The following is a 27,304-nucleotide window of genomic DNA, read 5'->3' as shown; positions in this document are numbered from 1 at the left end:
CGGCGAACAAGCGTACCAGAAGACCAAAAGATATTCCGCTGAGCTTTGCAGGTGGATACTTGAGCGTACTTTGGTTCCGTTGTACTCCAAGCTTGCGCGGACGTTTGCAACATGGGAATGCAACTACGTCCTACGTAACTCGCACGGATATCTCTTGTCTGTACCTCGATAAGGTTGCTAGGAGGAGCGGTCGACTTAAAAACACGGTATCGTAGGACGGCTTCTGTGGCATGCTGCGGTTCAAAGGGAACCGGTACGTTCCAAGTCGCCTGTCTTATTTGTTTTCAGTGCAATTGTTATCGTGGTCCTCAGGTGTGTGCCCAATACGATGGAAGATGCTGGGATGTCGCGGGACTCTTCCTCGTTACCATCTTGACATTGTTCGCGCCCCGCAACCGACGGACGTTCGGACGCTATGCAGTGTGTACATACTCTAATTCCACTCCCTGTCATCTGCGATGATCTTTAATGTATTCACGACGTCAATCAGTCGAACCGTGCAATGCGTTTACACCACATGCAGTGGGTGTTACGTCAAAATGTTTCCTTTTATTTACACAGTAAATACTTGACAAATGTCGACGTCTGTCTTCAAATTATGCAATGAGTTTGCGCGTACGTCACAATCATTTTTTTTTTTTTTCGCTGGCCTAGACGTTTCTATTGTACGGTGTTGGAAGGAAGTTAAAAGGTGCCGACGCAGGTGATGATGACAGTCGGATGAATAATTTCGCGCCTAACAGATACATGGTAACCCGTCGCTGTGTTTTCCGTTGCAGGAATAGCCTTTCTATCTGTATTGTGCAAATGTTTAACACATACTTTTAAAAAAGCACGAGCATGTGGTTTGGTAAAGGACAGGTACGCTTCAACGCTGTCGATCAAACGGGTCAGGATCTCCACCTATTTAACTAATGGCGAGACAAGGCGAACACTGATATATGAGACGCACTGTAACCTCCAACGCGAGGTAATGACTAATGAGGGACGAAAGTTGGGTGACGCAACAAGCTCTTCGGTGTCTTGCTTCGAAGGCACGTTTCTTGTTCGCCGTTCATGTACGTGCCTATGCCGTAGCGTCACCTTTTCTTAAAGAAGTACTCGAGTATATAATTCACGCAACACTGGGGCTAACGTTCGTGTAGACGTGTTGAACATCATGTCAATGTTTACCAACACTCCTACCAGTTGATCATTAAAAAATATGTCTGGATCGCGCGAACCAGTACCATAAACCTACACCGCTGCCTATCCCATGCAGGCTTGCAGTTAAGGCCAGTAAATTGGAGCCGAATTTCTTGAACGAATACCGGCTCTTCCGGTTAAATGTGTTCCACCGGATCAGCAGGACATGACTGTATTTGTTCTTGTGTATGCTTTGAACTTTGTTCCTTTGTGTGGGACCTAAATGGTATCTTATTATAGGCTGTATGTGGCATTCGTGTACGTATCAGCAGCATGCCTCTCGCTCTGCCAAACCCAGTGTCCCGATGTCCTGGATCCGACGGAGACTTGCAAGTGTTCGTTACAGAACAGGACTCCCACCAGCCTATCCAAAGACCAAGTGTGGATCACCTGTCTTAACCTGACCGAACTTCCCCATCTGACCCATGTACTAACAGCGATGAAAAATCGCGAAGTCCACAAGTTCCAACTCGGCACTTCACATGTAAGATGCGTGACTTCCTTTCTGTTGTTCATATTTTGTGCATCGAGTAAAGCATAACAACATAGCTTGAACCGACGCACAGACATTATCCATTAATGTACTGAACGGTCCACGTGCGAACATCTCCGGTAAACGTACGTACGGAACAAAAAAGGAGCGACACAAACTAATTCAATTTGAGAACTTGTTTGTGTCCGTTCCTTTTTCTTCCGTGTCTCTGGGTTTCTTCTTTACGTCTACGATGCACCAGCTACCCTGCGCCCCCTACCTGCAATCAATCAATCAATCAGTCGATCGATCGATCAAGGAGGTGGCGCGGGTTCGGATGATGGGGCAAAACCAGCTACGAGAAATCCAGTGTGGCTCCTCCAGAGCGCAGGGAGCGTGCTCCTATGTACTTTATCTCTGTTTTGTACTAAACGATCTCACTCCTTTTCGGGAGCATGGCGCTATTCGCAGGTCGGAGCTGGTCGGGGCGCGTAAGTGCCGCTCCTGCTCCGTGACGTATGGAAGGGGGGGGGGGGGGGGCAGAAAGCCAATGAAACGCATTGGAAACTTTATGGGGTACTGTTCCACTCCTGGAGTGGAAAACATGCATCCCTGCTTCATCGTCCTAATATAATTGTTTTTGTGGGCCTGAACGCGTATCGCGCTCGTGGCTCAGAAAGGCCGTTTAGTAGACGCACCAGGGTTCGACGGACAGAGTACACTGAGTGCGTTGGGTGGATGCTCCTACCTGATGCGCCCATAGCTTTGTCCTGACGCGGCCACCGAACACCAGTGGTGAAACCACGATGAGAATGTCAAAGTCGGTTTGCCTCCACAGAGCAACAGACAGTGATGTCGCAACTTACAGGTGGTGCTGTGTTCAGCGCTGCTCACAAAACCTATATGGCGCGCAGACACGCTAGATAGTGTAGGCCTTTTGTGTACCGGTAAGTCTACTGACATGTCATGTATGCGTGTTTCAGGTAGGTTATCTACCGAACACACTTTTCCGAGGTATTCGAGTGCACGAGGTACAAGTATGGGACACTCCCCTGACATCTTTCGTGCAAGGTGACGCTGACGCTTTCCTCGGCCTAGAAGGGAAGCTTCGATGGCTCACACTGAGACGATGCAAGCTGCACAGCGACATGCCCTTCCAAAGGTACCGCTCGACACGAACAGAATAGCTAGTGCACTGTAGTGATGGAAATGGAGTGGCAATGGAGCACGTTGTGGACCAAAGCTCTTTGACAAATTAAAGTGCCACCGTGGACTCAATCTCATGTCCTCGAAATCCTACCGAATTTACGTCATGGGTCCATGGAATGTAATGCATGAGTTGGAACGTGCGCATTGTCGATGCGATGCCATCTTCATCGCCATCGTGGGATCCGCCGCACTAAAGTGCATTCAGAATCCTTCAAATTGATGTCATTGCATCTCACACTGTTTCCCAAGATATTGTTTCCTTATGTGTCGCAGAAGTGTCATAAAATTAATTTCTACTTTGGTGAAGTATCTACGTCATCGAATGCCCAATCTAACCACGCGTCTGGCAAGTGGCAACATTGCTTCTCGAAGATCGATTTCCATCTGCTCACCACAGCTGCTGACAGTCTTCGTGCTGACGTGGGGCGCTGGGCGCAGACACATGTTGTTGCCAAAAGACAGATGCTAGAGCTGTGACGTCACTCACTCTTCGAGAATCCGAAACTATGAAGTTTTGTGTGTTCCTTGGAAAATTCGTTGACGCACGTCGTAATTGTTCGCAGACGGCATTCATGCTTTGCCTATACTGAGTCTTTGAACGGGGATGATTTATAATACAGGCGATAGATCACGGACTTACCTGAGTGTGAAATTGGAAGGTCGAGTCGAAAAATATGTTACTCCAGATGTCGGTGTGAGCAACGCCAATTGTGCATTCAAAGAAATATGACTTGACAGTTACTGCGTGCAATCTCGTGTGCAACCGCGGCAGAATTAATCAGAATTAATTGATAAATATCAAAATGTTGTTCGAGTGTGGAATCATAAATTGCGAAACTGATTCGACGCAAATGGGGAAAACTACGAGCGCCAGCATTGATAGAAGGTCAGCAGCGGAAAGATCAGCACATGCCAGTGGCAAGATCCGTACCCACACTTCTATGGTTACTATGTAAAAAGGGCGTGAAAAGGTGGTTACTTTTATAGTTCCCACCTAAGTCAACATAGCGTTCTGACGGAGGATGTAAAAGGGTGGTAACTTTGCCTGTCACCGCATCTTTGCAGGTGCAGCACGAAATGTGTGTAAGAGCTTTTATTGCAGCCACAGAAGCAATGCACTTTCAGGGAGTGTTGTTTTCCCAGCATTGATAGCGCAGTGGACATTGAGCACATTGTGTACAACGAAGATATTTGCAATTAAAATTTGTTTTGGGATTTGAGCTAATCTGTTGTGCCGACTTCAACCAACCAGGTAGCAGGTAGAACTTTGCAACCTTTTAGGCACAACATATGCGACAACTATTACCTCCTAAAAGGTGTAACTGCTCCACGCTTTTTTCTAAGAGTGTAGCTAGGCATGGTACCACAGAGGTCTCGCGCCCTCGCTGACATCCCATTTTTGCCTTTTTCACTTTGTCCAAAAGTCAGTCTTGTGCTACAGAGCCTTCTCTGGAAAGGAGGCTTTGAGCAGGGTATTCCTTCCAGCATTGCCACATATAATTGGACCATATCTCAACATTCCAGAATGGCCAACCTGACATCCCTAGAGAGCTTGGATCTCTCTTTCAACCGACTGACGACGGTGAAGGAGTCGTGGTTCCGATATTTCCCCAGCAGCCTCGCGTCTCTCAGCCTCAAGGGGAACGCCATCAACAAGATGGACCCAAAGGCCTTCGCGGGTCTGCTCAGGCTCTTCCTACTGGATCTCTCAGAAAATAATATAAAGACCATGCAACGATCCATGCTTCCAGACCAGCTTTTTATACTGAACCTCAAGTAAGCGGGGATCACTTTGAACTCAAACTATAAAATGGTTATAGCATCTGAGAGAAAAGAGGCTGCGACAGTAAACTTGAGGCGGGAGTTCCATACTTTTCGCCGACAGGAAGTCTATAGAGAATTGCACAGGGGACTTGATGAGCATGACCTTGAGTCTGAGAAGGACAGTGGACACAACTTGATAGAACGAGGCTCTGAGCTCTGTCAACTTCTTGTGTCCACCTTCCTCCTCAAGCTCAACGCTATGTTACTCGCTTCGTCTATACACCAGTTTGCTTGTTTGTTCCTTCTTGTGTCAGTCTATAGATAGCGTCCGACACCACTTAGAGCTTCGTCGTCAGTGACTTAAATTTCGTTCGAAGCCGAGGTGACGGTGATTGGTTACAATCATACAAGGTTGGCCCTCTGGGTAACGCAAATTTCAGGCACTGTCAGCAAACCGAGACGTGTTGACGTGCGAGACAAATGCCTTGGACACTGCAGGAACTGTACGCTGGATCATGTCTTACATCGCACGGGCTGTCTCCCTCAAATATATATACTCCAAAACTCGCAGCCTGGTCTGCTGCCTCCAGGAAACGGGACACCTATCCAAAGACAATAATGGCACAGAGTTTACTTGCTCACTGGAATTCTCAACAATCCTAGCAGTCTACCGCCGGTCTACAACTTATCTTTCGACCATTATCATCACTTCAACATCTCATATCATATTATGGAACTGCAAGCCGGAATCGTCGCAACCATCAGCACCGATGCTGGTTGGAAGGATTCAGCTGCCGGCGGAGTCGTTCTACATCGCAGTAATATCGGACGCTACCGTTCGCCAGGTGTTCAGCGCAGTGATTGATTGGGGAGCCCTCGGACTGTGCATGTGGGAGCGAGCGCAGGTTTCAAGCGGGAGGCGTATTTATAGTCTCACCTGTTATCGACTGCGAAACTCATCTGTTGGCTCAACGAAGCGGAAGCAGGGTGTATAAGAGGCGGTAAATCAGGGCACCTTTTAGATGACTTGTCCCGGCCAGGTTGAACGCTGTTAACGACGATTTATTAACCTCCCTTATAGCTCCCCAAATTTTTGCCGACTATTCTCTTCTTTCCTTACAGCGAGGCCTAAAATTGCAGGTTCGGACCGGTGCCCAAAACGCCTGCAGTATTTTCTGGGGGACGAACACTGATATCAAAACCAGTAACGATACTTCGACGACATGAGTATACACGGAAAACAAATTTAAAGGAGTAATAAAGTGCAATTTTTTTTCTGATATGATTGGATAAAGCGTTTGAAAGAAGACCAATGAGAGCCATGTCGGCCTCCTTGAAAAGGGACACACACACATACATTGGATGGTGATGGGGTTTGCGATTCACCACCGCTGAGGCGGTACACTGCCCTATTTCGCGTTGGGAGAGGATGAAGGGATGATGATGGGGGCTTTCAAAGAGCCATCGCCAGACCGGTGGAGCACAAGTACTCCGCCAGAAGACGAAGGCCCTGCGTCTGGTGGGCAGCGTTCGACCACGGACCGAGGATCTTCGCTAGGTTGAACGGCCGCTTGTCAATGCGTTGCATAGAGACTTCCATTAGTGCACGCTCGTGGTGGTATTGCCCACAAGCCAGGATGACGTGGCTGAGGTCGCCGTGTACTCCACAAGTGGGGCAGAGGGAAGACGAGGTGGAGCCGAGACGGTGTTGAAAGGCAGGTGTAAAGGCAACGTTGAGCCTCATGCGGTGGAAGAGAGCAGTTAAGGGGCGCGGTAGTCGCGGAGGAAGGACGAGAGAAAGCGTGGAGTCTACATCAGAGAGAAGGGAGTGAGCTATGTCGTGTTCCCACTGAGCCTGCATCTTGGGACCGGTGAGTGTCGAGAGGAGGTGTCTTCGGTCGCCCGACGATATCATTATCGGGGAAAAAGCTGCGTGCTGATGGGCGCTCAATGCGGCTCTGTCTGCTTCTTCGTTGCCGCTGATACCGACATGTCCGGGGATCCACTGCAATACTACCATGGAGGTACTACAGTGTGCCCTGCAATGGTCGCCTTCTTATAAGCTTGCAGGATGTCAAAGACAACAGGACCGAGGAATCCACGTATCCTCAAGTTGGCCACACACTGGAGCGCGGGTCTTGAGTCTGTAAAGACGACCCAGGACTGAAGTGGACTGGTTGATATTTTTTGCATAGAAAATAGATTGGCGTAATGCCCGGCACACGTAGACGATGTTCTGTGAGAAAGACGGTGACCACAGGAGATTGACTGAGATGGAATGACAAATGCCGAGGACGATCCACCCCGAGTAGATGACCCGTCAGCGAAAACTGACGTTGACGTTGAAAAGGGAGAGGGAAACATTTACCTTAGAATTTAATGTCTCTCTCTCTCTCTAGTTCCAGCAACCAGACGCTGACTGGCATTGACCATGAAAGTTGCTCTCTGAGAAAAAAGAAAGAAAGGAGGGGGGGGGGGGATTCTATTTATTTTGACAGGCAAAGTCAGCCAGAAATGATGGGTTTGCTATTCCTCGTTAAATAATTCCTTAGTGCATATTCGTGGTTTAGTTAAGAGATAGTAAGGCGATGTGGGGTCAGAGGTCTCCCGCCGTCCCATACACGATGTTACAGGCTGCTGAGGGGACAGCTGTCACGCAGGTAGTGGAGAAGCGCGGCGGTTACACCACTGCATCGTATGCCAAGTAGTGTTGCGAGAGAGCTGGAGTATCCGAGGCTGGTCAGGCGAGACTTGAGCTTGTCGCGGAAGGACTTGGAACGGCAGTGAGAAAAGGGGTTACGAATTACGGTCCCTGGTTAATTGCTCAGTACGTTATTACTTGTAACCGAGTTACTTCCCAACGCTGTAACGGGCCATTGCCTCCTGCCGGAGGACGAACCTCTATGAGTTGACGGCGAACGAACACGCATTTCTACTAGAAGGACTTCTCACTTCGCATCATTTTCTGCAAAACATAACGACCACAACAGACTACAACATAGTCGTATCAACGCGCACGGGAGAGATTAGCCAGAGAGAGACAACAAGGAATAAAGAGCATGGGGGCCGAAGCTTCATCGAATGTAGTTTTCTGTTAACAATATATCGTCAGTGTTGCGTGGACCAGACAGAGCCGACACTTAATTATTTCTTCGTACGCTTTCACATTTTAATGTAGACGTTCCGTGCGTTATGCGTGGACGAACATGCATTGCAGAATGGAAATGTACGTCATTATAGCAGGAACCAGTCATCTGTGTCGAGTGCTCGTCGGTAACACTTGACGCAGTCATGTCTGATACGTTTTGCCTCCTTGTATGCGGCGTAACGTAGCGGTTACAGGTCCATGGTCACAGATCACGTAGGTCTTTTCTAGAGTCACTAAATAAGCTTCGCTTCAGAGTATCGACACTGAGGTCCAAGGCAGAGCAGGAGCGCCATCTTGTTTCCGTACCGCACCGGAACCATCCCCAGTTTAAAATAATGTTTGCTGCGGGATAGAGAAACGTGTATGATTGTTGTGCGATAATCCATGTATTGTCCACCAGAGCGTTCCCGAGGATGTCAGACTGAGCTCAAGGACGTCAACCTTGATGAGCAGCTTGCAAGAGGAAGGAACACTTCACCCGCGCACGATAGATGGCATCGTGCGCTAAAGTGCGCGTGGCTACCGTGGCGCGGAAACAAGATGGCGCATGCTCCCTCTTGGAACTCAGCAGTGTCGATACTCTGAAGCGAAGCTTATTTAGTGACTCTAGTCTTTTCCTCTTGTCAAAGCGTTAACTCTACTTGCTTTCCAGTGACAACAGGCTGAGCAGTTTACCGGAAGGAATTTTTGGCGGCATGACGAATCTTCGACGGGTGTACCTCAATGGAAATCGCTTTACTACCCTGGACTACGGTGTCTGGGCTGCTGTCTGGAGCAACCCCAAGCTTGGCATCGAAGTTAGAGGTTTGTAAAATGCATTCACAATTTGCAGTTCAATTTCTGCCTGTAGCACAGGATCTTCTAAGACACTTTCGGGTGTCACTGTGCCGTAATCTGACGGCGAGTTGTAGGACGGTAAAAGATAATGGTCATTCTTTCTCTGCAGGAAATCCGATTAACTGTGACTGCAATGTCCAGTGGATGGTGAAGTTACACCACTTCGCTACTCGCTGTTCATTCTTAGACTGCCAGCAGTACATCCTGGTGGATGGAATGTGCAACTCTCCACCTAGTGTTGCTGGTCACCCCTTGGTCAATCTGACATGCGATAAGCTACCATGCGACGAACCTTGTGAAGAATCAAATGAGATTCCCATATTAGCTAACTACAGATAAGAGAAGATCGCCGCCAAGGTGAAGATGGAACTCAGTACGACCAGTAAACGACTGCGTTTACTAGTACCACTAAGTATGTCATAAAATGCCAGGCACTTCGTGCTCAAAAAAAAAAAAAGAAAAAGGCACGCCTGAGGTTTGGGAACAAAAGGAGACAAAAGGTCCATTAGTGGTAAAACTTGTTTGGGCATGAACCTTCTGTTATTCGAGGTTTAGAACGCCGTTTTCGTTTTGCTTTTTCAACATAGCGCTGCCTTATTTACTGAATGTAAATTAAAATGTCCATTTCTACTAGCAAAGTTTTGACTATTGCAGCCTGATTACAATTACATGGCACACAGTCGGAGGACAGAATGGGTGACGTGAGGCGGGCAACGAAACGAATACAGGTTGCAGGACAGTGTCTAAAAGTGTCTCCAGGGAACACGGTGTGTCCAGCCAAGAGGAGAATTTGTACTGCGGTCACCGCAAGCTGTGAGGGCCAACTTAAAATATCGACGAATGCGCTCAAACAAACCGTTAGAGGCTGAATGTTATGCCGTGGTCCATAAGAGGGAACGTTCAGTGGAACACATAGCCGAATCAGTGAACAGATTGCTTGATGGCCACGATCCGCCCACGTTCATGTGAAAGACACAGCCGGTTCTCAGTTCAACTCGTTCAACTTCGCGCGTCATTCGCCACGAGATCGCGCGCGAAGGTGGTGAAAAGGCTCGCCGTTGTCGGCCTCACAGAGGTGGGCAACGTCACGACTGACACCCTGGGGGAATGTGCGTCCTGGGCCGACTTCTAAGAGAACTGTGCCGACATATGTCTGAAAACGTCTGAGGAAAACCCAGGAAAAACCCCAGACAGCACAGCCGGCACCGGGATTCGAACCCGGGTACCTCCCAGTCTCGACGTGACATGGCCAGCCACGCGAGTTGGCCGCGCGAAGGTGGTGGTGGTGATGATGAAAGGGCTCGCCGTTGTCGGCCTCACAGATGTGGGCAACGTCACGACTGACGATTGGCGCGAAGGCCAATCGCAAGACTGATTTGAAATCTCGGCCTATCGCGAAGACGGTTTTCACGTGCTGCCGTGTGACATTTGAAGCACGCCAACTTTGAAGATAACGATAGCGCTTGGTGCGAGTTCAAGAGTACTTCTCGGCATTGGAGAGGTTGAATATGAGAAATTGATGTTCTGAGGCTGGAACACATAGAAAGGACAAATACATACAAAGCCTCAAAGAAGATGTGGGTTCGAGTCCTACAGCTGGCTAACCTTTTCAGTGACATCCATCTTCCATCATTGGAGAGGTTTCAGGCGAGCGGGTACGTCAACCAGTGGACACAACAGTAGCCGTTGGGTATATTAAACCTTCTTGAAGAGTCGCGAAGGTAAGTGGGCAACATAACGTTGAGGGCAGTCGAGCGACAAACCAGAAGTCGACAGACTAAGCTAAGCTAGCTAAGCTAGGCTAAGAAAGCAGAAGGCAATGGAAGAGTTGCTAATGGAGCGACAGGCGGGTGCTGGTGAATTTTGCTCGCCCGGCACGCTGAGCGGGGAAGTTGGCCCAGACAAGGCCGGAAGGCTGCGGGACAAGAACTCGCACTACTAGATGCGCTAACTACTACTACACTAGCACTACCTAGATGCGGTCAAGTGCGCTAACCATCCATCCATGCTGTGACAATTTCCCGTCGACATGCCAAGTGACCTCTTTTGGACGGAAAGGACACGAACTCACACTCTGCACATCTCCTCCTGCATTTTTTTTCTTTCTTTTTATTTTTGAAACACAGACAAGTACCCAGGGCCGGCGAGAGAAATTACGGGCCCTGGGAATGACTGCCCCCTGTGCAGAAAGTGCGGAAAGTGCCGAGCTATGGCGCTAACCAATGCACCACCTTGACTCTTTTTCGACTCAGCCTTATTTCTCTGTTCGTAGGCGTTGGAGTCTGTGTTGTGGTTGTCGGCGTGTGTACTAGCCACACCTTGGTTACTTCCCATCTCACTGTTCCCGCTGAACGCTTGGACCGAGGTTTGAACCTTTGAACCTTGAACATTTTGAACGGATCCCAAGCGATACAAGGCAAGTGGGTACTAGTTGTGCGGTGGTAACGCACACAGACTTGCGACAGGCCGTATGGGTGAAAATGAAAACAGAGCCGCGGGAAACAACGGCCTCCGTGGATGGCTGTGACATGTCGGTATAACAACAAAGGCAGGAAGCCGCGCAACGCCGTTTGCATTTGAATTTGTCGCCGTCCTGCCTAAATCTAGCGCGTTGCACCCAGTGGTTTGCCTAGAGTTTCGTCATTGGGGAGGGGAGGGGGTCCGCAAAGGGGTGTATTTACATGGCTTTGACAAAATATTGCGCAATCACACAAAATTTTAGGGGGTATCCTCTAGATTTTGGGGGGTGTAGGGGTGGTCTGGACATGGGCGTTCCCAGGATTTTTTCCAAGGGGGGCAAGAGTGCAACCCCCCCCCCCCCCCCTCCTACCACATCTTTTTCTGGAGGCGGACGTTGCGCACTGTGTGGGTGTTCCGAGGTTCCCATCATCACATCTGAGAATAATTATTACGACCTATGAATGATTAAAGAGCGCACTATTTTCACAAGCGACACTGGAGTTCCAGGGGTTCCGTTATGATTGGGGAGTTTCTTCGTCAGGGGCGATAGTCCACCCCATTGCTGGCGGTAATGTGGACAATGCGTCCACCTAACCGCTGATGCTACTCCCAGGCTAATGAGGACTGTTTTCCCTGTCACCACCAGCTCGCCTGCTTTTTCTTGCCGTTCTATCTTCTCTCTTCCTTTTCTTTCAGCTTCCTTTCGTTTTCAAATCTACCGCGCGGATAAACTCGACTTCCGGAACACAACGCACGAACATCCGGCACGGAGTTTTGAACGTGATTAGCTGTTGTGGTTTCTGTTGGGTGTGTTGTACTGACGGCTGTGTGATCTCATAAGTCGCTTCATGTGGTTTCCTTTTTCGATGTGCTCCGATGTTCGATAACTGTATCAGCCGTCTGGACAGTAGTGCGCAGAAAACACCGGAAAAGGAAACTGAGAAAAAAATAAATTGGTAGTGGTGTGTATCTGATCTGTGCGTTAGGGTTAGTGAAGCCGCCGAAATGGGCTGTGCTGTGAGTACCGCCGCCGATAAAGAAGCTGCCGAGCGGTCAAAGAAGATTGATCGCGACTTACGAGCTGATGGCGAAAGACAAGCTAGGGAGGTTAAGCTTTTGCTACTAGGTAAGTACTTCCAACTATAAAGTAGCAGCGCGTAGAAGCACTCCTTGACGTCGGTATTTGGTGTGGCGACCCCCTTTTTTTTCGCAGAAATTCAGCTGGTTTCGCTGATGGTGTGCGATAATTGATGTTTCATTCGATGTGCGTTGCTTTTAGCTTATGCTGAACGCATAGCGACAGGGCTTCAGTATTTTTGAAGTTGCCGCAGAGTTAGCCCTAAGCAACCACTCCCTTGACAGCCGGGGAAATGAAGTCAGAGGTTTCACCGGGAACTTTTCAAACGATAAGAGACCAAGGGCAGGACCGAATTCGTGGGATAACGTCCGCGTCTCTTTCCACTTACACGAACCGTGACACGCGGCGCGATCATTTTTGTAACTCGAATGTTTTACGTCATTATTACTGTCAGTTTTCATGACAGTCTCGCATGCTTAAGTTTTTATTGATTTATTTTAAAGTGCCTATCAGTACAGAATATACTGAGTGGTGGACTCAGTCATATTGCAACTTTTACGTGACATGAAATATTACATACACGTTGAAGATCACAACAAATTACAGCCTGTTCAATCAAAAATTTGCACAAGTCCAGTTCGTGGTTTGGACACATGCAAATGCTGGAAAATGTCAGTACGGTACTCCTTTGGTTGGTGTCACCATTCCGCAAGTCGGCTTCACCCCACTGTCGAAACGGGTTTTGTTGGAGCGAGGCAAACTGCCAAAGCCGCATTGAACTAACATAAATTATTATAAACTAACGAAAAGTAGTGCCCGTCAAAATGGTGTTTGTGAGGGCGAGGCAAGGCTGCCAAAGCTGCGCTAAGCTAACCTAAAATATAAAGTTTCATTGGGCATTTGCCGTGTACGAGTAACGCGACTACAATTATAACAGGTAAGGGCGGTATAATGGTAAAAAATAACATGCTTGCGTATGAGGTGCTTGGAGAAGTCATAAGTAAGGAGAAGCTCAGCACAGTCAATTGTACCAGGAGTCATCTTATGCAAAAAGCAGAAAATCACGTATCGCCCTTCTCATAGATGATGTGGACATATTTACTGTGTCAAGCATGCTAAGATAATATATAAACAAATACAACAAGAATACCTGTCATGTAAAATGGCAATGGGCTTCTTCTGCACTCACTCAACACGCAAAACCTGTCCTTATATTCAGCATGTTATCTCGAGCAGGGACGGATCCAGGATTTTTCTTTTCTGGGTGGGGGTCCGGTATTGGACAACATGCTCGTACATACACTACTTATTGCCAATTGAAGCACGGTAGAAATTGAGAAGGGATCAGGACATCCGGACCCCCCTCTAGATCCGCGCCTGATCTCGAGAGACAAGCCTGTCTGCAACGGAGAGATATTTTCTGGCAAATTTGTTCTCATTCAAGTACCATAGTGTCCTTGACACTGAACCAAACTATTAGTGTACTGAACTGAACAAATGATAGTTGACTGTTTGAAATTTCACTAAAGATGAGTAAGGCAACAAAAGACAAACATAAAAAAAATATACTTGGCTCTTGTAAAAGAAAGGAATTTAATATTCAACCTGTTATGTCCATTCAACCTGTTTGGGAGCTAACCAACTGTGGCAACCTACATTCCCTAGTAAATAGAGGAACATGAGAAATTGAGAATGCACAGAGGAGACTGCATTCTACATTTGTCTGAGAACAGTAACATAGTACGCGGTGCCACATCATTTTATTTACAGTTACAGGGCATTTCGTATGCCACAGACACAAATTTTGTATCAGTGTCAGTTCTATTTTAAAATTCTTACTCAGCATCGTTTACGTCGATGCAACCTGCACAATATAGCATATATTGTAAGGTGAATTCTATTGTAGCATGGAACTCTTGGCATTCTTTGGTGCTTGGTAGTATGTTGTTGGTACCACCTTGACCACGTATTACAACCTCTTTCCAAGTACAGTGATAATTCATCGTTTAGTGTGCCACGAGACTATGATTGTGAGCAACTCCACGATAGGAGCTGTTGGCTCAGATATTTACAGCATTTGTGAAACATCAGATGCTAGTGCCCAAGCAGCACAATCTTGGCCCAATATTGGTCCAAGGTTGGCTCAATATTGGTTCAATATTGGCAATACCAGTCCAATATTGGTCAAAGGTTGGCCAAATATTGGTCCAATATTGGCAATACCAGTCCAATATTGGTCAAAGTTTGGCCCAATATTGGCAATACCAGTTCAATATTGGTCAAAGTTTGGCCCAATATTGGCAGTACCAGTCCAATATTGGTCCATGAGTGGCCTAATATTCGTCCAAGATGTTGTGCTGCTTGGGTGAATGCACATTTTGATTATTCCCATATTTTCTGGCCCAAGGGCAAACTGTACAGTGAAATTCTGGCTTTGGTGAAATAGTGTACAAATTATATTTGTCTTTTTTTTTTCCAGGGGCTGGCGAGTCCGGGAAGAGTACTATCGTGAAACAGATGAAGTATGCCAGCTTTACTTTTTTGTTTAGTCTGTGTGTAGAACATCCAGAGATCTTGTGTGTAAACACTGTGCTACAAGGGGAGAAAGAAGTTTGCAATTCAATTCATTGGGCATATGAGCTTGAATTTTGCTTGCAATTCTTCTTGGGATGCCGCACATATGCATAACCTTGAACCATTGTATCACAGCATATACAATGCACCAGATGTATATCTAATGCCTTTTAACGCTACTTGCACAACAAGCCTTGCACAGTCATTGCAGTGCAGTGCAAACTATCTGTTGCTGTTGTTGTGTAAAAGTGCTCCATATTTCTTTGTGTACAACAGGATTATTCACGAATCTGGGTACACCTCGGACGAATGCAAGCTGTACCGCCCTGTGGTACACAGCAACACCATCCAGAGCCTGCTGGCCATCATACGTGCCATGGGACAGCTCAAGATAGATTTCAAAGATCCCTGCCGAGCAGTACGTCGGAACTTTTGTTTCACTGTTACTTTCAAGTGCTACAGCAGTATGGCCATGCCATTTCTGTCTATGACGAGTAGGGACTGTGGCTGTGAGAATAACTTTTTTTTTATAGCAAATTTGTCTTTTTTTATATTTATATTACGTGTCACATTGCACATAATGTAATCAGTGTTGCCAAATACACATCCAATTTCGAATTTGGTACACACACACCAGAATGTTTTTCAAATTTTTTTTTCCGTAAATTCTGTCATTCTTCGGCATGGTGCTGACACGATAAGTCTGTTTGCATGATCTCATCTGATTCTTTGGCTAGAAGAATAGGTCAGCTATCCGGTTTCCACAAGTAGCAGTTATGCAATTGTACCCGTCAGGTAACAAGGATATCATTCTTGTTGCTGAGCTAGATATTCTTTGGTTTTGCTCATTTCTTATGTGAGCAAGTTATTCTATTTCTTGACTTCTCATGTTCCCGTGTGCATTTCTGCTTTTATTGTACATACCCAAGAGTTGTATTTCTGCGTTAATTTCAGAATGTGACAAATTTCAACTCTTCATGTGACCATATTTGCATGCAGGATGACTCCCGGCAGTTCTTTACGATAGCAGGGGCCACTTCGCAAGAATGCGAAATTACGCCTGAACTGGCCGCCATGATGAAGAGGCTCTGGCAAGACGCCGGCGTGCAGCACTGTTTCTCTAGGTCCAGAGAATACCAGCTCAACGATTCAGCTTCCTAGTATGTGCCCACCCCTATTGCGCGAGTCCTTCGAGCTAAAAATTTTGCATTATGCTGCTGACCACACGTGCACCCTTTTTTTTTTTCAGCTACCTGAATGCACTCGACCGTATCTCCCAGCCTAGTTACAATCCCACGCAGCAAGATGTCCTGCGAACACGAGTCAAAACAACGGGCATTGTGGAGACGCACTTTGTTTTCAAGGATTTACACTTCAAGTAGGTTCTAAGTTCTTTCCCTTCTGTATTTTTTATCACCTTCATCCTCGATGCATTACATATTTTGTGCCATTTGGATGTGGAGACAGTACAGTAAACCCCTGATAACTCGAAGTCATAAAAACTGAAAAAATTTTGAGATAAGCAGGGTTTCGAGTTAAGGGAACAGCGAAAATTACAGTGCTACGATGTTACCACGGTGCACTATGTTATGAAACGGGAAAAAAAAAGCGTTCCTACAGTAACAGGGCTCGTAAACAGTTCCAAAGGCATTTATTTTTTAACATCATCTGAGACGGAATAACTCCATAATAGCAATCTGCTTGGCATTCGCGTCTGGGAACAAGAAAACATCTTCAAGCACTTCAATGCAACGCATGAGACGCTTCTCCCGGCACATCACTAGCACTACCGTGGGCACTCTCGAGTCTCAACGATTTCAGTAACACTCAGTTTACCGCTACTGGAACATCGCTGTCATAAAGTGCATAGTACTCAATGTTGTCCTCTAAGTCACTCTCCCCACAACATGCGAGTCGCATCACGTCGTTGCACAATTCATCACAGCCACTGAACTAGTCTGCTGGCTCCGGTACGGCAGTGGAAGACCAGAAACCCGCATGAACGAAACAGTTCACAATAATGGCTTGATGAACTTGCTGCCAAGCCTTGCTCCTTTGGTAAGTGCCACCTTCTGCTCTAAAGTCAGGGGCTTCCATGTGCATTGTTCAGCCATGACGCCGCGAAGAACGAAACGAAACGGAGACGCTCGGACGAATGCAGAGGAGGAGGAGGAGTGACGTTGGGTGGAAAGGGGAGTGTGATCTGCCTGCCACAGCTAGCGGAGCGTGAGTCACTAGGACTGAAAGGCTTTGACCTTGACCTAGCCTGGGGGATCGAAGAAAGCGTGTGATCAGCCATAGGTACGCTGACCTACAGGTGATGGAATTTCGAGATATCTGTACTCGGGCAAAAAAAAGCTTCGACTTAAAAGGGCCCGAATACATAGGAAGCATTGGGACAAGGACCGGGACGATATAACTGATATTTGGAGATAAGCGAGTTCGAGTTAACGGGGGTTTACTGTAATCTCACTTTTCGTCGTCTTTGAGGTCTGTTTGTTGAATGTACTGTAATTACTCGCATATAAGAGACACATTTTTTTAACCCAAAAACATTGGGCCATTGAGTGGAGTGCGTTCAATACGCAGGAAAAAATTGGGACCCAACATTTAAGGTACACATACCTCCCGTTTTATTGCGAGGTATCAGCAGCGATCTCCCCAGAATATCAACGTCGCGATTCTCCCATACTAAATCATCTTCTGTTCTGTCAAGCGTGAATGATATACTTCTCTATGTCTGTCGCATTCGTCGTGCATCACTCTAGTGCGAGGCGCTCCTTCTCATTGGCTGCGCGAGACAACCCAGCCGTGCTTCTGAAGTCTGTGTATGTTTAACGTGCGGGGAACAAAAAGTACCAGCATTTCGGCGCTCGAGGTGGGGGCACATTCAATACGTGAGTGCGTCCAACATGCGAGTAAATACGGTACACTCTTTTTGTCACCCGTTGCGGCACAGCATGCTGCAAGGCATCAAGCCAGCACGCCATGCTTAGGGTAATTGCAATTCACGCAGCAAGCGTAATGGCATAATATAGAAAGGTAGAGAATTCTACGGACTGGTAAGGAAATGTTAAGAGGCTCAGAACGAGACTCGCCGATATTTCGAACAGAGACTGTTTGTCTTCCAGACGATTGACATATTATTTCACTTCCTAGGATGTTTGATGTTGGTGGACAAAGGTCGGAGCGTAAGAAGTGGATACACTGTTTCGAAGGTGTGACTGCCATCATTTTCTGTGTGGCGCTAAGTGGGTACGATCTAGTCTTGGCCGAGGATGAGGAGATGGTGAGGAAACCATTTTCTAAAAAACAAAGATTTTGCACTTGTTGTTAATTGCCATTCTTCATATCGCTGATTTCTTCCTCAGAACCGTATGATTGAGAGTATGAAGCTGTTTGATTCCATCTGCAACAATAAGTGGTTTGTGGATACGTCGATTATCCTCTTTCTGAATAAGAAGGATCTCTTCGAAGAGAAGATTACAAGGTCTCCACTGACTATCTGTTTTCCAGAGTACACAGGTGAGCAGGAATGTGAACTTGCTTTAATGGGGACAGTGCTTAATCGCAGCTTCAATGCAGCCAGCAACACATACGAGGAAGCTGCTGCATACATCCAACTGAAGTTTGAGTCCCTGAACAAGCGACGGGAAACCAAGGAGATCTACACACACTTCACATGTGCCACAGATACGAGCAACATTCAGTTTGTGTTTGATGCAGTCACTGATGTCATCATCAAAAACAACCTCAAAGATTGTGGTCTCTTCTAGGATGCTGTTTTGAACAGTATGAGCGGTGAGGTGAGTAACTTTAAAGTTGTTGCGTACTGTAGAAACATGAAGCTTTTTGTGTGTGGCTGAGAAACTAAAGAGTGTAAGCACCTGTGATTATATCATTAGATATGATTACACCGCTTAGTACCTTTGTAGGTTTGACATTTTGCCAGATTGCTTTATTCAGGGTTTGAAGAAGTTTAATTTAGAATGCCGGTCTTCTTGTGTCTGTAACTCGTAACATGTTAACCCTGCACGAGTAATTTGAACAGTGCCATTAGCTACGAGGTATGTGGTAGCTTCAGAATGTCTTCTTTCTTGCATCGGAGAAATCTGGATCAACTTTTGGCGGTCTGAGAGTACTAACATAACGGTGACCATAACGTTGCGTACGACTTAAGCTTTTAAACATTTCATCGTAGCTCACTTGTGCTCACAGACACACACACGTCACATAATGACGCGCATGTTCTCAGGTTTTTTTGTGCAGTGAAGAATGCAAAGCTTATAAATGCTGCGATCGTCTTTGTGGCTTGTGTTTTGTGAATTCCTGCATTTATGAATACACGCATTGTGCTTGATTGAGTGCAAAGCATCGCCGGTGCTCTTCACACCGCAAACAGTCCTACAGGTAGACTGCAGACATATGTGTGGGTCGGACACCTTTCGTGTGCGGCACTTCATAAACGGTCTCGCGTGTGGGTGTTTAGCACTGTACGGCATAACGTTCTGAGCATCATATTCATACACTATGACAGCTTGCCTCTGCACTAGAGAGAGGTTGGTTCTGCCACCACGGTTCTCAGCATGGGTCCTCAGAAGATCTCATGTGTGACTCGTAACCTTGAGCTGTTCACTATTATCCCCTTACAATAAGGTCACTCCACGGACAATAGGGGACAGTGGGAAGTGGTTCTTTCAAACAGTTTGGAAATCCAGATTTTATGTCTGTGGTTGTATTGTCAACCAAGACATCTTCCTATATCCTGCCTTGAAGGCTTTCCTCCACAAATCTTTGCTCTTTGTTTTCTTTTTTTTTTTTTTCTTTTTTTTTTTTTGCCTTTGGATTAGAATATGGGTCACTCATTACAGTGTGTCTTCTTTATAGCTTGCACCTTTCTACAATACGTGACTCAACACTGCGTTTTGAATGTTCATAAACATTATTGAGCATTATCTCAATCGGTGAATGATACCATGATCTCTGGTACTCTCTCATGTATGCGCACTTGCATAAAATGTAGCTTTCTTGCATATATGTGCACATAGTGACTCTACACATACACCATCTGTTGTCCTGCAGATACTGACTCAGAGGAAAACATAAATTATTTCATGTTTATGACTTCGTCACATGGGTTTATACACTTTAGGGTCTACTCTTTCTTGAGAAGCTTTCTCTAGCTGTCGACATCATTATAAAACCAGTGCATGTGAACTGCCATAGCCTACTGGTGTACGTTGCGGTTACTCGCCAGTTCCAAGCCACATGTAGTCAACAGTGTGTTCACTCTAAAAAATAAATGCTCAATACTAAATGTATTGAAAAAGGAATAGCAGCAGGGGACAAGGACAGGAACCACAATTCTGTGTCCTTGTCCCTTGCTGGTATTCCTTTTTCAGTATGTACTGTTACCAACTGCTCCACCTTTCGACGCTCGTTCATTACAAAACAGTTACCTTACAACCCCCTCTATTCCCTTCCCCCAAATATTTTGTTGTTTTGCAGGATATCAACACTTGTATTAGGAAGACCGGTTGAACGCAACTGCCTCTATTCCCTGCAGTGCTCTCCATTCCACTCTGCTTAGAAAATTGGATAATTACAGCAGCCTTGAACATTGCATGTTGGCAATTGTCGCATTGTATCCTGGTTTCCAAGCAATTTTCGCATATGCGTGCTTTCCTGCGTTACACTTTTGTCATTTTGCAGTCATATGCTGCTGTTATTGTTATTTTCTCAGAGAAGTGTAATGCTTTTATTGCCTCGACTCATAGCCAAGTATTTCATAATGTTGCAATATGCTTTCGGTAGTTCAGTATTTTGGTCCATAATATCTTGAGAAATTTGTTCATTTTAAGCTCTCTCTACCGCTTTGTATCATTCAGCCATCGGAGTACAGAGGGTAGCAGTATTTGTATTTCACGTACGACCTTGTTGTTTGTCCACAGTTACAAATTTTTTACACATTGTATCGCTGTGGTTAAAGAGTGGATCGCCATCACATTTTGGGGAGAGCTACTGACAGCACCAGTGAAAGGAAATTTGACTGTGGTGTATTTTTATTATGTATACTGGGATGTCACTATAATGCATTGTCTGTGTGGCTGCTGTGTGCATGCAAGCTGTTTGTCTCGGTAGGACCAAATCTTTGTATGCCATGTGCCTTTGTAAAGGAAACGGCCTGCCATTTTCTGTGAATATGAGCTTGGATCTGCACATACAGGGTGTGTTTTGGAAGCCTCTGCCAAACATCTTGGTCCCTGTCACCAACACCTGATAGGCACCAGGCCAAGGGTACGTTCGTTTATGCTACTCATGCTACCCACCAGTCTGAGTCGTCGTACGTCACCTACTCCCCAGTGACCCGCATAGATAGGAGCGTCGTCGGGAGGCGACTCTGGAGGACCTCTAGTGGCGAACTCACGAGAGCCGTTTTTGCCGACCAAGAGTTGTCCGTCGAGTTGCTCGAGTCCAGTAAACGAACGCACCTAAGCGTTGCCCATCTCCTTGTGTAAAGACATTAGTCATTAGAGGTGGCTTGAAGGTGCAAGCCAATTTTTGTGCTGCCATTGTTAGATAATGTGAGGAATTTGCTGCATTGGTAACATGTTTGAAGCAATCTGGTACCTGATAGCAATTGCGAGTGGCGGAGTCTCCTCGATATGATGGGTACCCAACGTGGGTACTCAGTGGGAACGTAGAGATGCTGCTCTACAGGTAATGCGACAATGCTTCCTGCATTATTGAGGATGCATGGTGGTAGCGACACCCGGTCAATCCTCGTTTGTCCGGTACTTGCCGTTTCCAGCGAAAATGTTCACAGAGTGGGGATCTGGATGAAGGAAACTTGAGGGCAGACTAGTTGTCCGTTGTCACCGAAGCCCTTGTTTGTTTAGGAGGACATTGGAAACTCTCTATCACCAATCGCATGATATCCAGCTGTTTTAAACTCTTACTGATGGCGTTAAGTTGAGAGACCCCATTCTTTTGCACGAAAAATTACCAGAGCCGTTTGCTGTGCAAAGAAACTTCGTGCATTCTCCAGAGTCGCAACAGTGGGTTCACCACTGCCATTGTGTTCATGCTGGTCATCGGTGGAAGCAGCAGTGTTAACAACATTCTGATCCCTAATCACGGCGTATATGTCGTCATGCGTGTCAGTGTTGACATACTGCGAAACTGTGATCTTATCTCCACCGCTGTTACCTTCCACGTCAGAGAATGCGGTTCTACAAGTGAAACCGTTTTTATCGCTGCAGTGAGTCATCTTCAGTGTACTGGACGGTACATTGCAACATTCGGTAAATGGTTACAGTAGGAAAGGGAAAGAATTCCTCGAGGTTGTCGTCTTTGCTCGATGAAATGTAGGTCGCATTCATTGTGTCTGACTCGAGACCAGATAAGCGAAGGCAGTTGTTTGGTATTTTCCTCTACTGTTCCTGGAAATTTTCGTCCAGGTCCGAAAACTGAAGTCTGCATAAATGAAGGCAAATTGCATGGACTGAAATCCGTCCCCACGTTTTTTGTCTGTACAGCGAAGGATCCGGACAAGTAAAGCACGGATAAACGGTGGTTGACTGCACCTTGAAAAACATTGAGTCAAGACATGCCACAAATTCTTTCCACCATTTGCTCAACGTGAAAGTGAAATGCTTAAGGGAGTTGCACCTAAGAAACAATCAAGGTGGCAGTGTTGAATCACAATGAAGCAGCGACAGACTAGTGTGAGACTTTCAGACTGTAGCTCGGTTTATTTTGTCCCCTCCGCGCGTAATTGACGCGGAGAAATAATTATATGCCCAGAAATCTTTCTGGTGTAGGCGCTCCTAAAAGGTGCAACATGAAGAGAGGAAATGGGGAAGGCCTTCCTTGTTTTGGGCTTGGCTTCTGATTGTCTCTCAACCTCTGCACTATCCCATTGTCTGTGTCCAGAGTGTTCAGCACGCATGTGAGTAGGTGCCAATGAATTAACAGTTTGCATGTGGCGTGCACATTTTGTGGTATCACCTGGGCTGCAGACGTTGATATGCTGTTGTTTCGATTCATCGCATGGCGATAGCGGCAGATGGCGTTTGTAGTTTGCATTCATAAAAGGTTGTGGACACCTTCGAATATTATGAGCTGCCAAATGTACCTCATCGGGTCCATGTCGTCACATACTTTTATACGAGGCAGAATGATTAGGAGTAAATGAATTGGCATTTGTGGTGTCTTTATTCCGAAGCAAGAAACAAAATGTGTGCATGCTGGTTTGCCTTATTGGGTTAAAGGGGCACTGAAGTACAAAAATGTACCCTCGCAGGTTGAAAGGTGACATTACCTTGACTCCGACACCAAAGGAACGGGATTCACCCATTGTGTCCTTTGTGATTTATGAGTGAAAGGAACAGAGATATAAATCTTCCCCCTCGCTCTCCTTCTCGAGAAGGAGAGGGAAAGTGTAAGCTGCAGGTTTTTCGCTCATAAACCACAAACTGCGCAACGGATAACTTCCATTACTTTTGTATTGGTGTCAAACGTAACGACATCTTTTATTCCGGGAGAGTACATTTTTGCACTTTGGTTTCCCTTTAAGAACCTTGTCTCTGACATGCACAGTAGTAAAGCCTGCAAGAAAAAAAAAGGGGGAGGGAGAAAGATTGCAGGGCGTGCTGCATAATGTGTTTCAAACTTTGTGTGTGTGCTTCCTTTTTGTGCTTAACCCCAGCGACTGCTTCAACACCCGTCAGCCACTGATGGCGGATAATATAATTGCGAGTGTTGTCACAAAATCCATGTTTGTACAGACAACAGCCCCCTCAATCCGCATATAGTTCGTCTTCGCTGCTGTTTTACGCATCACTCCATTAAATCATCATGAATTTGTGAAACTGTGCTGTGCCAATACATACTTCCGTGGAACCGTCTTCATACTTTCATTCTGTGTATTCTCGTGCATTTTATGACATTGCGTCTCACCTGGTGGTTTCTTGGGGTACGAAAACCTTTGCTTCCTTTTCGTTTGGTATCCTTTCGTATCTTTCACCTTCCTGCCTGATCAGCAGAGAGATATCAGCTTTTTCGTCTTGTGTTCTTTCGGACAACATCGGCACCATTTGCTTTTCTGACATTCCTCAATATCTTTTTTATTTCCAAAGGCTCGCATGGTCCACAATATTTGGCTTTTGCGAATAACCGCATGACGTGGAGACAAATTACTTGTTTGACTGATGATAAATGATGAAACAGAAATGGGCAAAAATTTAATTGAAATTGATTTAATTTAAATACTCTTCAGCAAGAACCACTGGGCTACTCAACGTGCCCAAGGCATACAGTATTGGATAATGGACTCGATAATTTGCACCATCTTGCTGTCTCGAACTCTAGGATTATTTGTGAACTACCGTTAAAATTAGTGGAATTGGATTTTCTGTGTAATTCGACTAGCATGTATATCCACATGGAGTTCACCATTTCCTCTTCCACTGAGCAATTATCTTTCTAAGGAAGTCTAAAAGTATTAATGACTCGGCTCACCTTCTTTTTTTATTATTTTTGTACGCTCTATTGAGATGTTTTGTGGAGGACCCTGTCTTCGAAGAATGGGTAATTTGCATATCTCTGTCACTGAAACTTTATTTGAATGACAAGCCCAGATAAATCATAACCATGCTCTCCCCTCTTTTGCATTTGCATTTGCATTTAATTCTGCTGCATTTAGCTATCTTCTCTAAAATGTGCTGGAACTAGAGAAGGTGGCAAATTCGTTAATGTCACTTGTAGTTAATTTGCCTGTGCAGTGCCCCGTATTTATTGAAAACTGATCTTGTGCCGATTTTTCCTCTTCATTCAATGAACGAGTTTGGATTGACGCATCTACTTGGACCGAATAAAATGGACGTAGCATTTTTGTGCCTCACACAGAAACAGCTGCTGAGGGAAATGCCTAGCATTGGGAATGGGGTAATTATCTGTAAAAAACGGTAATGTTTAAGCTCACAAGTGGCATTGTGTAAAATGGACTTACGGACCAAGCCAAACAGCATATAGTGTTCAGTGGCTTCGCGTGATTCTAACACGGGCACAGATTTTCGGTATTCAGTAACTGTTTGTGTTCCGAAATGTTCAAATGTGATTCCAAACGTTCCTAGACGAGCACATCAACTTTTTGTTTACCACACTTCGCTGATATTTAGAGCTTATCACATACTCGCTCTGAGTGTGGTAAATCTGGCTGCTTGCTTTCTACCACATCATTGGCTTGTGAAGCCGTGTGCGTGTTAATTGTCTCAATACAGTTTGTTTCTGAGTCAAGAAAAGTTCCAGTGCTTGCGCAGAACAACTGAACACGTATTCACATCACAATTTTGCTACTGCTGGCTACTGCAACCACTATTCACATCACAGTTTTTATTGCCCCGCATTTATTCTCTGGGGCCCAAGTTTCCTATTTTTGTAGCGCTTCTTCTTCTTTGTGTTATGCTTATGGTTGCACTTTTAACACTGCTGTAATGTTGGATCACGGCAAACATTTTTTTTTGTATTCAGCACTGCCTAACAAATAATTGCTGTCCTGCTTCAGTTAACATTGCCCTTTTGTTCTTTGGGGAGACACTTTGTGTGAAATTTCTTCCAAAATTTGGTTAGTAAGTCATTTAATGGTAGCCTCCACAACATGTATTTAGGTAGTCATCTGAAACTCACGGCATTATTGTTTGCAAAAACATCTCATGATCGTGAAACCTGTAAAGAGGCAATGTACCGTGGGCACTGATAGATTCCTTTGTCATGAAGGTATGTGACTTGTGCTGATGTTCAAAGCCACCATGTTTCACGGGTTCAAATTGTTGTTAGCATGTAGCTACTCTACACGTTCATGCTTTTATTACACTTTCTAAACAAATGTGATCCAGTTTTATGACTCCCGCGTGCACATCCTTGATTGACGAAGTGTTTTGCTCGGGATTGCTGTGAAAGCGTTGACGTTAGCATTGATGGAGTCAGTGGAAAATTTGATGGTTGTGTTTTTTATCCAGTGTTCACAAGAGTTTGCGATGTTATCAGCATGTTGGTATCGACATTTTGAAAATCTGTTACCACAACAGTAATACAGGTGAAATGGCACACATGAGCACATTGTTGTGTAAAAAGGTATATATATATATACAGCTATGTGTGTACAGATGTACTCATGCGTTTGAGAGAAAACAAGTGAAAGCAATTGTTTCTGGTGATCGTCCCTTTCAATTTGTATTCGGGTGAACACAGGGTCGCCAAAAACCTGAAATTGAAATGCAGGAAGCTCAACAGAGTCAGATACGTAGCCAGTGATATAAAGAATTTGTTGTTTTCTTAATGGGCCCGTAAAGCCACACTTCCAGTGTTTTTACTCTTCTGCCTCAGTGGCCCATGTGCGTGTAAACTTGCTACGTTTTTGTAGAGTGGGAAATGAAACGATAAGAACCTCAGAAGCATGAACTCCATTAAATTAAAGGAAACTTGAAATATTGAACTTGTCACGTGGAAGGTTGCATCAAACCAAAGCAGCCCTGTTTTTGCCAAGACGTTATACGCATACTATATTGCTTAGTTCCTCAGGACAGGTTGCTTGTGGCAATGCTGCATTCAGTGTCGGTGCGCTCAAAATTGTGGGCTTGCAAACTCCGCTGTCATGTCTGATGGGAGTATACCGCTACAGGAACGTGTCTGGATCTTGTCGCTCTAAAGGGCTACGTATCACACGAGATGAGTCTCATTCCTAGTTGTGTGCGGCAGACCTGTGTCGTTGATGACACTTGTATCGCCAACGGCAGCAAGGAAGAGGAATGCAAGAAATAGTAGTGATGTGCCTAACATGTCTCCTAATCCTGTAAGGAGAGGAATGATTGCATTGTCTGGGTCGATCTTTCGCCGCCACATCCAGTAGGTCCCGCAGCGGGCGAGGTACAGCAGTACCAGCAGCTGTAACATAGAGGAAAGCCTCGTTATAACGAAGTCAACGGGACCGGGGGAAAATTCTATATAGGCAGGAGTTCGATATAAGGTGAAGTAGCGTTGGGAGCGCACGGAAACCTCGCGGGAGTTCAAGCTTATTCAAGCAAGAAAAGGGTCCTATCTTGGTGGATGAACACCTAGGCAGCCTCTTAATTTTGGACAAAAAAGTGACCTGGGTTTGCCGTGCGGGTTCCTGTCAGCTCGCCTTTCGCAATAAGCGGAGTTTGCTGGCAGTACAATCAGAATAATCCGGTTTTCGGCCAGGACTGCGTAAAACTTTGAGTGAAGCGATAATCTTAATAAAGCGGTTTCGTTATAACGAAGGTTTACTGTAAATGGTTTAACTTTGGGGGTCGTAGGCGGATATTAGATGCAACACATTTCACGTCATCACGTTACAGCATGCTGTAGAAACATAAAATGCATCTTGCAGCCTCTTCCGTTGATTGAAAATAGTTAGTTTTGGAGGAGTCTTACCAGGTATTCTAATGCAATAGACGACTTCAGAAAATCCCAGAGTGGTTAGAGCCGCTTTGAACTGTGGGAGCTTACTAATACGAAAGAAATGATTCGATTTCTCCCCAACCGGTCCATGTCC

General features: G+C 45.7%; 3 protein-coding genes across 7 annotated transcripts in view; 2 read left to right on the top strand and 1 right to left on the bottom strand.

Annotated features, from left to right (window-relative positions):
• Positions 1-9,078, top strand: LOC135400965 (slit homolog 1 protein-like). 2 transcript variants are annotated; one of them, XM_064633019.1, is made up of 6 exons: positions 1-253; positions 1,426-1,669; positions 2,641-2,819; positions 4,391-4,642; positions 8,431-8,582; positions 8,725-9,078. In XM_064633019.1, exons 1-6 carry the CDS (start codon positions 231-233, stop codon positions 8,952-8,954), a joined length of 1,080 nt encoding a protein of 359 aa, XP_064489089.1. In that variant the 5' UTR covers positions 1-230; the 3' UTR covers positions 8,955-9,078. The 2 variants fall into 2 exon arrangements, with proteins under 2 accessions (XP_064489089.1, XP_064489090.1); XM_064633020.1 differs by lacking the exon at positions 1-253 and adding an exon at positions 301-420.
• A 2,760-nt stretch (positions 9,079-11,838) lies between these two features.
• Positions 11,839-26,086, top strand: LOC135400962 (guanine nucleotide-binding protein G(i) subunit alpha-like). 2 transcript variants are annotated; one of them, XM_064633011.1, is made up of 9 exons: positions 11,839-12,201; positions 14,633-14,675; positions 15,004-15,145; positions 15,727-15,887; positions 15,977-16,105; positions 17,887-18,016; positions 18,099-18,252; positions 18,313-18,533; positions 20,236-26,086. In XM_064633011.1, exons 1-8 carry the CDS (start codon positions 12,081-12,083, stop codon positions 18,501-18,503), a joined length of 1,071 nt encoding a protein of 356 aa, XP_064489081.1. In that variant the 5' UTR covers positions 11,839-12,080; the 3' UTR covers positions 18,504-18,533; positions 20,236-26,086. The 2 variants fall into 2 exon arrangements, with proteins under 2 accessions (XP_064489081.1, XP_064489083.1); XM_064633013.1 differs by lacking the exon at positions 20,236-26,086 and adding an exon at positions 19,615-19,848.
• LOC135400960 (solute carrier family 41 member 1-like) overlaps positions 25,580-27,304 on the bottom strand; it is a 16,345-nt gene continuing 14,620 nt past the window's right edge. For all 3 annotated transcript variants that reach the window (XM_064633007.1, XM_064633006.1, XM_064633008.1), the window contains one exon: positions 25,580-26,673. In XM_064633007.1, coding sequence (XP_064489077.1) covers positions 26,449-26,673 — 225 coding nt within the window. In that variant the 3' untranslated portion in view covers positions 25,580-26,448. The remainder of the gene's footprint in view (positions 26,674-27,304) is intronic.

Source organism: Ornithodoros turicata, chromosome 7 (assembly GCF_037126465.1).
Source record: "Ornithodoros turicata isolate Travis chromosome 7, ASM3712646v1, whole genome shotgun sequence".
In the NCBI taxonomy this organism is placed as follows: domain Eukaryota; kingdom Metazoa; phylum Arthropoda; class Arachnida; order Ixodida; family Argasidae; genus Ornithodoros; species Ornithodoros turicata.
This window is presented reverse-complemented; position numbering and strand designations above follow the sequence as displayed.